This window comes from Vitis riparia, chromosome 15, assembly GCF_004353265.1.
Source record: "Vitis riparia cultivar Riparia Gloire de Montpellier isolate 1030 chromosome 15, EGFV_Vit.rip_1.0, whole genome shotgun sequence".
Lineage (NCBI taxonomy): Eukaryota > Viridiplantae > Streptophyta > Magnoliopsida > Vitales > Vitaceae > Vitis > Vitis riparia.
In genome coordinates, this window is record NC_048445.1 from 3,710,151 (window position 1) to 3,726,285 (window position 16,135).

Consider the following 16,135-nt stretch of genomic DNA (forward strand, 5'->3'; position numbering starts at 1 on the left):
TTGCATACTTTCATTTTTAATAATAATGATACTATTATCAAATTGAATTACTTTAATTACAAAAAAAATAAGACATTAATCCTACATTTAGCATCTCAAAATGACTAATCATAACTCTTTTAAATTTTTTAATTATCTCAAATTCTTAGCAGGAATAATTAAATCATCCACATATAAATACAACACACTATAAGGAGGTCACCTTACAAAATAGTTTTGACATATAAAGTAGGCTCATAAGCACATCTTTGAAATCTATTATTAACAAAATAAATATCAATGCATCATATTCTTGGCACTTGTTTCAATCCACACAAAATCTTTTCTAGTTTATAGAAGCGAATTTTGGTTCTTTTTTTTCACGTACTTTGCATGCTACTCAATATAAACCTCCTCTTCTAGTTCACTATTTAAGAAAGTTGATTTGACATGCATAAAAAAAATGCTTGTATAGTAAGAGAAATCATGCAAATAATGTCAAGTTTTATAACATGTACAAATACTTCAAAATAATCAATATATAGGTTTTGCTTATAACCCTTGGCTTCCAATCTTGCCTTGAAAGGATCAACTTCTCTATTTAGGTTGTACTTGGTTTGTAAACCTATTTAACATCAATCAACTTCTTAGAATTAAGAAGATTAATATGATTTTATATATTTCTATTCGATTGTATGGATTTTTTCATTCATAACTTTAAGCCAACCATCATCACAAACAACTTTCTCACAACTCAATGGATTACATCGTCAAATGAAACAAAATTCATCAATTCTTCATATATTGAATCATTGTTATCACCAACAACATAATCTTGTAAACATGCAAGTAAAACACATTGACGCCCTGATGATTTTTCAAAACACAGTCATAATTGGAGTACTAGTGGATTGTACATTTTGGTCTTAATTTTGCTCTTCAAGATTAATACTAACACCTGATATCATATTATTGTCTCATAAAAAATCACATTATGATTGACAATAACACTCTTGGTTTGTAGGTTATATAATTTATAGACTTTTGTCACTTAACAATAACTAATAAAATATGCTCTCACCTTTAATTATCATTAAGTTTCTTTCGTAATGCAAAGGGCATATGAGCATATGTTATACAACCAAACATCCTTAGATTATCAATGCTAGACTTCCTATAACTCAAAATGACTTATGGAATCCTTTCATAAACATTTTTAGTAGGGCAACTATTCAATAAATAAACTACACAAAAGACTAATTTTGTCAAAAAAAAAAAAAAAAAAGGCAATTATCTTAAGTACTACATATAATTTATTACATCCATAATGTTCTATTTTTTTCTCTATGTGATTCCCTTTTATTACGAAGTGTGCTTTACAATCGACTGGCCCTCAATACCACATTTTTTTCAACAAAAAAAATATATCCAAGATAGTTTCAAAATTTTAATGGAATGTGTATCTTATTTTGTCACATAAGTTTTAAATTTTGAAATTTTCACATGCATTCACTTTTTTCTTTTAAAAAATAAACCTAATCCTTCTAACTAGCCTCATGAATAAACCTAATAAAATATCAGTAATCTCCATTTGAGAGAACCTCCAATATTAAATATAAATATGAATAAATAAGCTTAAGAGGCTTTCTTACTCTCCATAATTTTATTTTTATTTTTTATTTAGGAAAAGGTTTCTATGCTTCTTTCCTAAAATACATGTTTTACAAATTTCATTTGGATAATTACAAACTAAAAACTATCTTCTTAGCACTAATAAAATTTTTAATTTCAAATTTTAAATATCCAAAATATAAGTGTCATATTTAATTCACCACTTTTTATTATATTATATTATATATAAATCTAATCTAATTCTAATAAAAACCAAAGTCTTAATAAAACTAGGATTCTAATTTCTGAAAAGCTAATGACAAATATCAATAAAACAATTCTAGCAAAGTAAGGAAACATAGTTTTGATTCACATATTCAATTAATGTGTCACAAGAACTTAATTCACTTCCTCATTCTCATTCTCATTGATCCAATGAAAATAGATAGATAAATAAGTAGTGATAAAGATCACAACATAAACATCAAGTCTTAATAATTCATGAGTTTCAAATGTTTGAATCGCCAAGCAAATCACATTTATCTTGAAGTGATAGAGTAGGTTCTAGGTGATTTGTGCTTTCTACACCACTTAAATATGGAGAAAAGACTTAAAATTTGACATTATCATTGAGCTACATCTCAAAGGACAAATATTTATTTCAATAACTTAAAATAAATTATATATATGGATTGTTTTACTAAATAGAATTTCGCAAACATAAGACTAAATATTAAAATTCGTAAAAAATGATGAAATTACATTAATTATTTGCGAATAAAGTTAAATATGGATGATGCTTGATCAGTGATAGAATAGTTAGATTATCACAAAGGAAAAGTGGAATGGACCTAGCAGTGATTATGAGTGATGAAAATGGATGCTGATTTTTCTCCTGCTGACGTGGAAAAATAGAACAACACAGAAAACAAGTGAGAGGGAGAGATTAAGCAAAGAGGGTTATGAGAATAATTTGATAAAAATTAAAAATAAATAAAAATTTAAAATTAAATAAATTAGGCCACATCAAAGATAGGTCCATGGATACGATGGTCGTCAAAACCACCCAAAACATGCCATGCGGTCGCAAACATACCCTAATTTTTGTGGGCCCACTATACGCAAAGGACACGTGTCGCTTTCCCAAGTGTCCACCCGGTCGGCCCCTCGCTGCCTCCCCTCCCTCCCGTTATCAATTTTTTCTTCTCCCACTCCTTCTCACGTTTCCAAACTGCTGCTTAACTCTCAGAGAGAAAACATGAAGGTTGGTCTTCTGGGTTTTCGGCTTTAATTCTCCGGCTCTGCTAGTAATCCTCACGAGTATCTATGTAAATTTAATGTTATTTTTGTGTTTGTTTCACAGATCTTCAATTGGGTTCACCGGAGGTTCAATCACAATGTCCATTCCACGCCAATTTCTCTCCAAAAAGGTCTGTTTCCTGATCCACCCACATTTTTTACGTGAAGTTACACATTTTCCTTACAGAAATTGAATTTTTTGGGGGGTTTGTTTTGTGGGTTTTGGAAGATGGCCTTGCTGCAGATCTGAAGAAGGTGGAGTCGATCACCAATGATACTGATACACAAGCTTTGCTGAAGCATGTTGCACTTGTGGACATGCTTGATGGTTGGAAAGATGGCATTTTGGCTATTGGGACTTTGGGGTTTGATGATCCGCTCTACTCTTTCAGTTCTGAGAAGGAATGTGCTATGACAGATGAAGAAGAAGGAGAAGATGAGGAAGAAGAGGAGGTTTATTCTGTGAACAATGAGAATGGAGAGGTTGAAGATGAAGATGAGGAAGATGAAACTGAGGTGAACCCATTGGTTTTCTCAGCATTTGGAGACAATGTTCCAAAGCCTATTCCCATAATGACAGTTGATGGAGTTCCACTCTCTCCTTTTGTGGGGTCTTCTCATGAAGTGGGCATAGAGTCTTTCACCACCGAGAATGATCAGAGGAAGAGCAAAGGAGAGAGGACCACACTGGCTGACTTGTTCTCAGCTGATTCTGAGGTTAAAGCTAAGGTTAATCCTGAGGGACTCAAGGTTGATTCCGGCAAAAAACCAGCACTTCGCTCCAAGAACGGCCTCTCCTTTGCCAAGAAGCTCATCCCTCGAGTCGGAGAGGACTCACGCCCCATTAAGAAACTGCACCAAGTGAGTAGAATTGCTAACTCCCTCTCTGAAAATCCATTTTGGTTTTGGACCATCTCTTTTTGCCCAAGCGTTTAAGATTTTGGCTACACTTTAGGAGGCATAATCTCATGTTATGTGATTCAATGAGATATGATGATCATTATGGGGATTGGGTTTCTTTGTTTCTGGTGATTTTAATCAACTACAATACTAATGTCTCTTCTTCTTTTTCTTTTTCCTTTTTCTTCTTTCTTTTTTTTTTTTTTTTTGGGTTTTTGAATTTTTGAATTTCTGTAATACGTGTTTGTTTATGTGCAGTTGATGACAAGGATGTTAAAGAGGAAGATCCATCCAGAGCTTGAAGGAAAGATTCAAAAACCGGAGGATCGGATCAAGGCCAGTACTGCTGTTGGAGGTCTCGCCACTGTTGGAAATGGAGCTATTGAATCAGTCTCTCTGCTTCAAACCCAAGGTTCTATAATTTTATACCTCTAGCATCTTGCATTTCACATATTCTATTTTATGGACATATCTAGGTGCCATTCCAATAGAGAGATGACACGTGCATGGTTTCTTTGGAGAGGTTACCATTGAGATGATTTCTTTTAGCATAGCTATCCGGATAAGATGGAAATTGGAATTGGCTTCTTGCCCTAGCTTGGGTTGAGATTCCTTACCTGACACCAATCTTGATGTGATTTAATTGATTCACTGTGGGGAGTGCTGTTTTATTTGGATTAGGTTCTTTGAATGTCTTTTATGCATGAAAACAAAACTTCTACTTCTAAAATATTCTTTATTAATGTGTCAAAAAATCTTAATCTTATGTTGTTACTAGTTCAATTTATATCAATTTTTTTGTCATTAATTCTTCTGTATTAATGCGGATCATATTAAAGTATATAATGGGTTGTGACATGCATCATATGTCTTGGTATGGATTGTAACACTATGATAAGGATCGTGTCAAAATATGTGTGTATATCATATAATATAATATATGCCAACTTTTTGATATCATAAAAGTTGAAATGAAAGGTCACTTTTTGATGCGATAAAATTGTTGATGTGTTGACTAATTTGATACCTTTGTCTAATATTGATTATATGTGTGTGTGACAGTTAATAAATAACATATATTAAAATAATATATGATATCAAAAAGTGACTTATGTGACAGTTTATTATTAACATATATTTAAAAAAATATATGATATCAAAAAATTAATTTAATTGTGTTATACCAATATTTGTTATGATAGAAGTAGAAATACACCTATTAGATAGAGTGGCACCAAATTAAGAAATGCAAGCTGGTTTTCACTTAGTTGCTTCACATGTGAAACAATGTCTTGTCTCTCAAACCATCAAGTCTTGCTTTAATATCAATCTACAATATCCCTACATTTCATCCTATCAACACCTTTTCCTCTTTTTCTTTTTCTTTTTCTTTTTCTTTTTTTAAATTTTGCTATTTTTTTTTTTCTTTCTTTTTTTTTTTTCAACACTCCACCGAACCCAAGCTTGTTTCTTCTTCTTATACCACATGATGAGTATCTTCTTCTACTTGTACATGCTCTATCAGTATTATTAATTAGAAGACGAATGCTGAGGCCAAGGCAGCTGGATTGAAAAGAATCTATCTCCTCTGTCATTTCTCATGCAATATGATAGTGATCATATAGTTGTAATGGGTCCCCTCCAAGGAAAAATCACTCAACATAACTCCAACTAGAAAGGTTTCATATTTAATCACACACATATCCAACGGTTCTCATCCTCTAATCGTCCTCGTTTCCAGCCTCTAATGGGCCAACCATGTCTGCCACCCTTGAGGAATAGGTGAAGGAGAGGAGTACTTCTTCCTCTAGCGATATCATCATGTCATCAAGCATTAGGGTTTCAATGGTGAAGTGCTAATATCGGTTCCTTGTCTATGTTGCAGATGCTACCATGGTTTGATGAGGTGATTGTGAGCGGATGGATCCCCCTTATGTTTGTTGAAATTAATGTATCCCTATGTGTCATAAAAGAACTTTGCTAAAGGACTATGCTGATTAGGGTTTCATGTATATGAACAAATTGTTGGACCATGCTATTTTTAGTTTGTGATCTTTTCCTTATTATTTTGGCTTTATCATCGTTTGATGGAAGTTTGGTTGTCATAAAAGATCAATGTTTTGATTATGTTTTGGAATTCTACTACATGTTTTTGTGTGCAAATTGGTGATCCTTAATGCTTTGATGATTTGACCTTAATTTTCTTTCAAATTAATACCATGTTTGGTCCTTTGATTAACCAAAAAATTAATTACCAACCATATCATTTTTTCTTTTTTCTTTTTTTTTCTTTTTTTTTTTTTTTTTTTTTTTTTTGGGTTTGGAAGTATTTGATGGGACTATTTTCCCATTTGCATGAGTGTGTTTTAAGAAGTCCTTCAATAATAAGGAGGTCAATTGGTGGTCCATCTCTTATCAATTATGAAATACCTTAATCCAATTTATATTATTATTACTCCCAAAGTTAAATAAATAAAAAAAGGAAAATAATAATAATTTAATATCAATGGGCTTGATAAATTATCCATTTTTAACTTATGTATATACCTCTACATGGTTATAACACTTAAGAGTGATAATATTTGAAAGACATATAAAAGGTTTCAAGGAATTATTTTTTAAAATATTATTTTATGAAATGTGTGTTTCTTTATTTTTATTTTTTATTTTCAAAAATAGAAAATAGTATTTGTTGTGGTTTTCAAAACATGGGAAATTGGGAAACAATACATTAAAAATGATAAATTTTGAGATTTTAAAAAAAAAAAAAAAACATTATTAAACTTGTGTCATTATGTCATTTTTGTTTTAAAAATAAATTAGTCCTCATTTTCTCTAATAAAAATGTCCTATATGTAAACAAAATTATAAAATCTCTTATTTCCCTTGCCTTGATGAGCTACATCCTCCAACTAACTTTAAATATTGTAAAATAGCCCCAAGGAGAATGTATTATTTTTCTCCGTACATAAAATTAATTCGATTAGGTAAGATAATAGTACTAATTTGGTGTATATTGAAAAGCATGATTAATTATATTTTTTTATCTATTTATTTAGGCATTATTATTTTATACTAAGTATTGTCTCATGGCTTTATACAAAGTCCATTTCATGGCTTTGTACACTCACCTCATTCTTTTATATCTTAATTTTATTATTTATATCATCATCTAATAGTTTAAATTTTATTATACACTTTGAATGGCCGAAATGAAAAGTTTGATAAATACATCTTTCATATCTTAAAGTTTTCTAATTTTATAATATTGAAAAGGTATCATATGGAAGTGTAATAGTTTATCACATTATTTATACCTTTAGTCCTATTTTTTATATTTAGGTACATTCTTCGTGTCCTGTTACTCTTTTCACATTCTTTGTATCTTGACTACATTTGTTTATAATCTTTATTACTCTTTTTTTATACTTTATGCACAATTGATAATACTTTTTATATTTTTTTATTACATTTTCATATTTGGTGGTATTCTTCCTATCCATAGTCATATTCTTTATGCTTATCTATATTCTTATAACTTTCCATTTGTGCAAATGGATGAAACATTTTGTATATCATATAAAAAAGTGTTACTGACCACTCGACTCCTTTAATAGTAATTCAATACATGAGGAATATATGATCATCTTAAGGTATCACTCATAAATCAAAGTTATTGACTACTTTAGCACAAGTTTATTTCCTTTCAAGGTTGAGAGCTCATACACCAAAGCCATGTACAATATAAGAGATGTCAAGCCTGAATGCTGTGATAATACAATACAAGAATATGATAGATAAATTTAGAAATTGGAATTGCGTTAACCGTAAAGGTAAAAAATGAAAGAAGAAAGTATGGTTAGATATATTTCACATGTTGTGATTCTCATCTCCTCTATTCTACTCTATTTTTTTCACTCTCGATTTCTTATTTTGTTCTCAACATCAAATACAAGTTTGCAGACATTCTAACATGGTATTAGAGTCATAACAACATTAAGTATGTCAAGTTCAAGTTCGTCAACCCCTACACAAAAGTTGATGAATTCTACATCCCCATTCTCTAACTTATTCAACTACACTATCGACTAAATTAGATCAAGATAACTATTTGATCTCGATATCATTGATGGCATAAGCCAATGCCCTCTTAAGTTCATTAACGAAGATCTAAGATCTTGATTCTTGCAAAATCATAAATAAAAAATATATGTTATGGCACCAACAAGACCAACTCTTGTTGAGTTGGTTATTATCCTCAACTTTTGAAGGAGTACTCACCCAAGTGATTAGTTATTCCAAAGTATGGTTTACACTAGAGAAACTCTTTACTTCTCAATCAAAGGCAAGAGTGTTACAATTATGTATCCAACTCCAATCAATCAATCAAGAAAAACTCATTAATGATAGTAGAATATTTTGCAAAGGTAAAAAGAGCTGTTGGCAATCTTACAAATGAATGTACACTTTGTGTCACCTCCAAACTATATTAATCAATCATGAAGCACATCATAAGCAATGTCATAGAAGTTACGGATGAATAAACAACATTTCGAGTCTTGCTAGAGACTCGTCCTATTTAGACACATGTGGGACTCTTATGGTTCCTATACTTCTAAAATGCTTTATATAGGAGATATATAGAATTCTTTAGAATCCTTCACACAACTTTAAGGATTTCTATCAATTTTTGAAGATATGTAGATGTCTTTAGGGTCATGCCCAAGCTAAAGTGAAAGGTAATTTGAGTAGGGTTCATACATGGTTGTTATATATGAGGATGTATAATGAGGAAAGGCAGCTATTCAAACATAGAATAAAATAAAATATATTAATAGATTTACCCTTTATTCCTATAATAATTTATTTTTTAATAATAAGGACAAAAGATAAAATATTTTAAAATGTTTAATTATTTATATATATTTTTAAATATTTTATGATTAATTTTAATTTAAATTTTAATAATATATAAAATTTATGCTTAGGATGTTATGTTCACATTACTACAAACCTTCGTACTTATTGACATTGATGGGACCCATGGAAGGCTTGGGGGTTTGCCACTATCTTAGCTCTTATCTCTAGTGGGTTATTGGGCTGCAATGATTTTGGGCCCGTGTTCCTCCTCTTTGGGCCACTATCCATTGCCCTATATCCTTGTATGAATTGAGGCTATTGGGCCGCACAAATTTTCGACCCAAGCCCCTTCTCTCTGGTCAATCTTCAATGCCTTTATTTGCTTTGCAAACCTTAAAAGATCCCATAATTTATTTATAAGTGGGATAGTCTTAAAGCTTTCTATGGTCTTTAAGGAGCTCACAACTTTTACTCATTGGGATGTGGGATAGCATAAATTAAAATTTTGAATTTATCTAACTTAATTTGATGATATTAAAAATAAAAAAAAATGAAATATTATTAATTTTTAAAATTATTTATATATTTTTTATTTTAATAATATAAACGATATGTTTAAAAAGTCATGTTGAACCAGACTTGGATTCTAAAGGCATTGGTTATGATAACAACATTAAGTTGATAAAAAGAAAAAATTCAAAAGTGAGTTGATTTGGTTGAAGATATTGAGTTGTCCTGATTAACAATGATTAAATAGGGCATTCTTTTCAATTGTTTTTTTGTGGGGTTGCAGGAAACATAATGCAAAATTTTAGGCAAATTTTGGAAGTATTTAATATGTAATCATAAAAATTATCTGTTTATTGCTTCTCATTATTCTACTTTTGAAAATTTTTTTTTTCTACTTTTAAAGCAACAATAATTTGTCGCCAAATATGTGATCAAAGTTCAAGTAAACTGTCTCTCAATGCATAATCAAAAAGCATATTGATTAGAAGACTGTTCTGCCATGTGATTGCAATCATAATATCTTGTATCCACCAGTTCAGGGGTCCATGCAGTAACTTCATCAAATTACTTCAATCAAAGAGAAATTTTGACTAAAATTTAAATTTTAATTAATTAATTAAATGAATAACGCCCACCAAAATTAGTCCAAATTAAATTTCTTGATCGAAGATCTTACGTAAACACATGCAAAATAAATATATGAAGAGCAAAATAATTATCAAGAATAGAAATAGACTTGAATTGAATTGTTACCGATATATGAATAATGTGATTAAATATAAAATAATTATTAAGATAAGTAGAAATAAGCTTGAATTTGAAGTTGGGGGATTAGTTGATTTTTTGGCTTCTTATTGGTTTTTTTTTTTTTTTTTTGACTAATATTCTTTCATGCATGTAACCACCCATTACATTACTTAATTTTTTATAATTAAAGAAAATCAATATCAACAAATATATGAAATCCCTGAACACTCATACATGCATACGTAGAATTTAATTCATCTAATATTAACTAGCTTGACATCTACCATTAATTTGAATATCTAAATTTAGGAGTAGTTTAACATGGTATCAGAACTTTGATTCTTACATATTTCCGGGTTTGAACTAATTTCTAGATTTACCCTAAAAATAATTCGACATTAATCTTCCGGAAACACGACGAAGAAGACTGTGTAGTAGGGTCAGCTTAGGCATTGGATCTATCTTTCTTAGGCTTGGTAAAACTAAATTGCATGGCCAAGATGATAAGGTTCTTTTGGACTGCATGGCATGTAAGTCCGAAGGTGCGGGATTTCTGGGATATGCCATGGCTATGAATTGGAGGCAGATTAGATATGATGAATAAGCAACTTCACCAACTAGACAGATTGGAAAGTATGTAACATGCCCTTCATAATAGATTCATTTGGGAGCTAGCCTCTATTCATTCAACATCCTTATCTTCTAAATTATGACTAGGGCTATGAAAATGAGTCTCATTGGTTGCTCTATGGACATGATAATATCGGTAAGTAACATGTTTTTTCTTGCTTAATTATTTCTTTGAACTCCATTATCATGGATCATATGCATCCCCATGTTTTTAGGGTTTTTCTAGGGTTTTTGGAAGAATCATATATGAGGTGAAATTTTCTTTTTTGGGAAGTTATGAACCCCATCAAATGTACTTCTTCATCATCATGGCTCACTCCATGTTCCTAGGGTTTTGAAGCAATTACAATGTATATATAGGTGGAAATGTAATTTTGAAACTCATTAATTAACCCCATCAAATATATCCCTCCATAGTGGCTCATCCCCATGTTGCTAGGGTTTTGAATCCATCCCAATAGGTGTTTTAAAAAACCCATCAAAGATTTATCTCTATAATGGCTCATCCCCCATGTTGAACGTATATGTATAAATTGGAAACTCATGAACTCCATCAGATATATCATAATGGCCATCCCCATGTTGCTAGGGTTTTTCTAGGGCTTTGAAGCAATCTAGGTATATATATATATAAACCCCATTACATAGATCTTCACAATGGCTCAACTCCAAGTTGCTAGGGTTTTCTAGGGCTTTATGCACCTGAATGAGGTGTACTTTCACGCGCTCTCTCTCTCTCTCTCTCTCTCTCAATGTATCGATGTATTCTTGTACATGTGCAGTACTGGCTAGGTTCATGAACATGCACAGCACTGGCTAGGTTAATTAAGTTCATATTGTTCACTACGCACCAAATGTACTTGACAAAAAATAAATTAAGTATAAGAAAATTCACTAACTTCTTGATTGAGATCGACACTACCCCCATCAATTCCCTCTTGTGGTCCTTAGTCCGAGAGCCCCCCAAGAATGGTTGTCATGCACCAAGAACAAGTATAGTTGTCATGCACCATAATCTTATTATTAACCAAAAATAAACTATATGGTTAAATTAATTATCCTAAGTGCTCCTCATATAATATTAGCAAGTGGGTATTGAGAAATATCGTGCAATGGTAACCACAACAACTGCACATTAAATAAGTATTAGTCTAAACAATAAATTAATTATACAATTGAGTTATCAGATTGGAATGGACCTCAAGTATATAGCTACCATCCCGTTTTGAACTTCATTGTTCCTTATCCAAACATGGGAAGTCATCTTCCTTGTTTGGTTGCTCTTATATTACTTTTAGGGTCGCGATCCATGTCCTGGGTTATAGGGCATGCCCTAGAGACACCTCTCGCTGCCTTGATGGACAGTATCTACTACAAAAAATATTCTACTTATTGAACCGGTGAGAGGTCTCAATCAAAAAAATTAAGAGGAAGGCTCAAATTGTTTATTAGATCATTGTCAATGGCTCCATGTGTTCCTTCCAACTGTCTTAAATGCATCAGCCAAACGGGTGACAGCAACTTATCAGCATGGTATGCCTAAGGTTTAGTTCATTTCGCCATTAAATTTTCGGAGTTTGTCGGAGTTTCTCTTCGATCAAGGGGGGGCATCTCCATGGGACTCCAGTTGTTAACAATAAGACTAATCTTAAACTCTTCTGATAATGCAGATGCTGCTCTACTCGTCTTGTCATATGTCCATGTCCACAACTTGACCGGGTACAAACTTTGTGTCACTAAATGATTAGAAAACCAAAAATAGCTAGATAAGATTTGACATATTTTTATGTGTTGAAAGCTCTTAATGGATGGACTTGAATTACTTATTGATTAGTCTAAATGTTCCTTACAATCAGGCAAGAAAACCAACTTAATGACGCGGCAGATCAATTAAAAAATAAGCTGTGCTGTTAGGGGACTTGAAAAACCAATCATATGGAAAGGAAAAAATAATAATTGACAAGGGACCAACTTTATATCTTATTATTTAGCCTAATAACAATTGGTAATCACCATGACATATGCTTATCAATGGTTGACGCAATCACGATGTTGTAATTAGCAATTAGCTATTAGCAATTTGAATTAGGTTTCGACGTACACGACAAATCTATCATATTCCATGACTGTACGTTCGGGTTTTTTTTTTCGGAATAATTTAATTTCAATGCATGATTTGCAGATTATTGAGTATTGTATATAGCTTAGTGTCCTGAAGTTTGGTTCTATGTTATATATGAACCCTTTTAACAGTGGCAAGTGACATTTTTTTTGGGCATGACTTAACAAAGTACTCTTAAATGAGTATACATATGTATATATATACTTTGAAATGTTTTAATTTTAGAAACTTTTTTTTTTTAGGAAAAGGGAAAGAGAAAAGATTATATTAAAATGAAAGCATTAATCAATAATTTCTTCTTCAATACTGTTAACTGGATGAGATGTTCAAATAAATTTTAAAAAAAATTAAAAAGAAAAAAAAAATTTAACATGATTTGAAAAGTAGAAATAAAAAATAAAAAATAAAAAAAAATTAATACGATTCAATAATAAATATATTCATACGTGCATACAATACCGACACTCAAAAATCGACTACTGAAAGAAAAATAAAAAAGATAATAAGGGTGAAAACTCTTCCTTTCTTTTCTTGTCAATTACGAACTCAATACAAATGATTTAATTGACTACAAGCCTAAGAAGATTTTTACTACGGACAATGAGAGAATATCAAGGAAACGGAAAACATCAACGTCTCCCACAGGAAGTGAAATATCCACCATATTGGGATGTTGTTTGGGCTATAGTTTCCAAAAATGTTGGAGCAAAATATGATATATAAATGGAGAGGCAAGAGGAAACCGCTTATATATATATAAGGAAAGCCGTCCCGGGCTTGGGGACCCATCGAACTCAAGCCTACAATTTGTAGGATCCATGATGCATTGGAGGCTTTGATTTCATGACATGTGTTGAGTTGCTCATGATCACAACTTTCTAAATTTTGGCTAAACACGTGTACAATAAGGATCATGGTCCCATCATGGGCTCAAAATCCCAAAAGATGTTGTTACTTGTTACTACAATGTTATACACCAAGCACTACTTTTATGGATGCTAAGGGAAATTTTTACTACAATGTTTCAAACCTAAACCCAAACCTAAACTAGAATATTTAGTATAGGTCGATAATTTCGAATGATAAAATTTTGAAAAAAAAATTGGACTAAAGTGCGATGGTTTGTCTTCTCTGAAATGATGAATTTTTAATTAGGTTTGAATTGATGTGACATAACGTGGGAAAGTTTTCATACAAGATATGCAAGCTAGGAAAATAAGAAGATAGAAACTTGGAACTTGCCCTTAATGGTATTACTTCACTCCGAATATATACAACGGTTTAGGAAGTTCAATAAAATAAAAGGCCTTGATTCTAAACTTGTCAAAACAAAACATGACACCCAAACAGAGCCCAAGCATAGCAACACGGTATATATATAGAGGGTGGATAAACGGTTGAGATTTAACAATTCTTTTACTTCTTTTTTCATTCTTTTTTCTTATAGTTTTTGGGCTATTTGATTTGATTTTATTTATTTATTTATGGGGATGAGGTACTACGCCTACGGTGCACTTTGACGGTGAGGGGCTTCTCCATCTCACACGACAGCTTCAGAACTTCCGACAGGTCAACGTTATTATTCCCATCCAACGGCTTCCATTCAAACTCGTGCAAAAGCGAGGCTACCCAAAAGGTGACCGTGGTCAACCCAAGAGTCTTTCCAGGGCAGACCCTGCGGCCCGATCCAAACGGGGCGAGTCGAAGATCAGAACCGAATACAGATATATCGGTGTCAGCTCCCATTCCAGAGAACCTATCGGGCTTAAATTCGAGTGGGTCTGACCACACGTTCGGGTCCCGGGTGATGGCCCACATATTGACCATGGCTGTAGTCCCAGCTGGCACGTGATGCCCATCAACGGTTGTATCAGTTGTAGCCAATCGAGCCCACGAGAGGAGTGGACCAGGAGGGTGCAGCCTGATAACCTCTTTCACCACCGCGGGGAGGTACTCCATGGCCGTGATATCAGACTCGGCGACAGCGCGTGACTCTCCGACGACCCTGTCGAGCTCGTCGTGGACTCGTGATTGGACGTCGGGGTGGAGCACCAACCTCGCGAGTATCCACTCGATCAAAACCGCCACTGTATCAGTCCCCCTAAATATCATTTCCTAGAACAAAAGAAGAGTTAAATTACCATCAGTCTCATTTAATTATGTGTTAATTCAGGATTAAGAAAAGATAATTGTATTGAAGTACTTGCTTACCCAAAGGACGGCGATCATATCGGAGTCGGATAATTTATCAGGCCCTTGAAGGGAGAGCAAAACATCAACGAAATCTCGGATTTTTTCAGTGGTTCGGGCACGGTGTTCAGCGATGATTCTGGTAACGAAGCGGTTGACTTTGGGGACAAGGTTGGAGCATCTCATGCGGATCTTTTGTGGGTCAAAGTCTCCGAGAAAGGGAAGGTGGTCGGACCAGTTGAGAGTGCCCAAGAGGTCGTAGCCTTCTTCGACAAGAGTCCTGAGTTCGTGAGCTTCGTTGTTGGAGGAATCGAGCTGGTATTTTCGTCCAAAAACAGAGCACATCATGCTGCTGAGTGAAGCCCGTTTCAGGACGTCTCGGACGTGGAAAGGCTCTGTGTTTTCTCCAAACATTGCCGCCATTTCAGCGGCGATCTCCGCTCGCTGAGCCTCCGAGGCTTTGATCTGTTTCGGGCAGAAGAGATGCGTGGCAGCGATCCTCCGGAGGGTTCGCCAGTAAACTCCGTAGGCAGCGAACCCAATTGCTCTGTTGAACATCAGACTGTAAGCCGACTCCTTCACCGGACGATCAGCAAACACGGAGCTGTTCAGAATGTCTTTCGCAACATCAGGATTGCAGGTAACGATAACCCGAGTCTCGCCCAGGCTGAAAGCCATAAGCCGCTTGGCTCCACAGGCCTCCGCCGCCGCAGCAATCCGGTGGTGGGCAAGGCTGGCCATAAGCTTCATACTCCCAACCACCGGAAAACCTCTTGGACCCGGTATCGGCTTACCCATGGAAGCCGACGGAGAAGCTTTCCTCCACCTGTACTTCCCCCAAGCGGGGCCACCAGGGTAAGCCCAGAAAATCAAGCTCATCAGAAACCAAGCAAAGAAAACGACCCATGCAATGCTGGCCAGAGAAAGAGCTTCGCATTTGGAAACCAAAGCGAAGATCCAAAAGCTTTCAACATGTGTTCCCATGATGGGTTGCAGCACAGTCACGCTAGAAGAAGAAGAAGAGGAGGCTTTGCTTTTGGGGCAAAAACTAGGGAGGGAGTAAGGGTTTATATAGTGAAGCTTAAAAATAACCGTTATACCGAGAAGTAGGACCGTATAACTGAAAATATATATGGAAATAATAAAGAGAAAAAAACTATGCTGCGCCGTCACGAGAGCAAGAGGAATGGTGGGAAAGGTGTGAGTGAGAGACAGTACAGCGCGTGGATTGGACGAGCCAATCAGATGAGATCATGTGCTCCTAGGCTCTGTCTTGCTTACGTTTAC

General features: G+C 33.9%; 2 protein-coding genes across 2 annotated transcripts; one reads left to right on the forward strand and one right to left on the reverse strand.

Annotated features, from left to right (window-relative positions):
- Positions 1-2,827: 2,827 nt before the first annotated feature.
- Positions 2,828-5,929, forward strand: LOC117932468. Its single transcript, XM_034853729.1, has 5 exons — positions 2,828-2,854; positions 2,954-3,020; positions 3,119-3,750; positions 4,048-4,201; positions 5,675-5,929. Exons 1-5 carry the CDS (start codon positions 2,849-2,851, stop codon positions 5,689-5,691), a joined length of 876 nt encoding a protein of 291 aa, XP_034709620.1. The 5' UTR covers positions 2,828-2,848; the 3' UTR covers positions 5,692-5,929.
- Positions 5,930-13,879: 7,950 nt separating this feature from the next.
- On the reverse strand, positions 13,880-15,901 carry LOC117931550 (cytochrome P450 78A3-like). The gene is made up of 2 exons (XM_034852525.1): positions 14,870-15,901; positions 13,880-14,773 (listed from the first exon to the last, which is right to left on the reverse strand). Exons 1-2 carry the CDS (start codon positions 15,830-15,832, stop codon positions 14,141-14,143), a joined length of 1,596 nt encoding a protein of 531 aa, XP_034708416.1. The 5' UTR covers positions 15,833-15,901; the 3' UTR covers positions 13,880-14,140.
- Between the last annotated feature and the right edge of the window lie 234 nt (positions 15,902-16,135).

What these genes read in the sequence shown, in the direction of transcription:
- LOC117932468 (XM_034853729.1), top strand. An exon ending in GCCAATTTCTCTCCAAAAAG is followed by an intron (nt 3,021 to 3,118) that starts GTCTGTTTCCTG and finishes GGGTTTTGGAAG; the next exon opens with ATGGCCTTGCTGCAGATCTG. An exon ending in CCATTAAGAAACTGCACCAA is followed by an intron (nt 3,751 to 4,047) that starts GTGAGTAGAATT and finishes GTTTATGTGCAG; the next exon opens with TTGATGACAAGGATGTTAAA.
- LOC117931550 (XM_034852525.1), bottom strand. Translation starts at nt 15,832, where the DNA reads ATGGGAACACATGTTGAAAGCTTTTGGATCTTCGCTTTGGTTTCCAAA. An exon ending in ATATGATCGCCGTCCTTTGG is followed by an intron (nt 14,774 to 14,869) that starts GTAAGCAAGTAC and finishes CTTTTGTTCTAG; the next exon opens with GAAATGATATTTAGGGGGAC.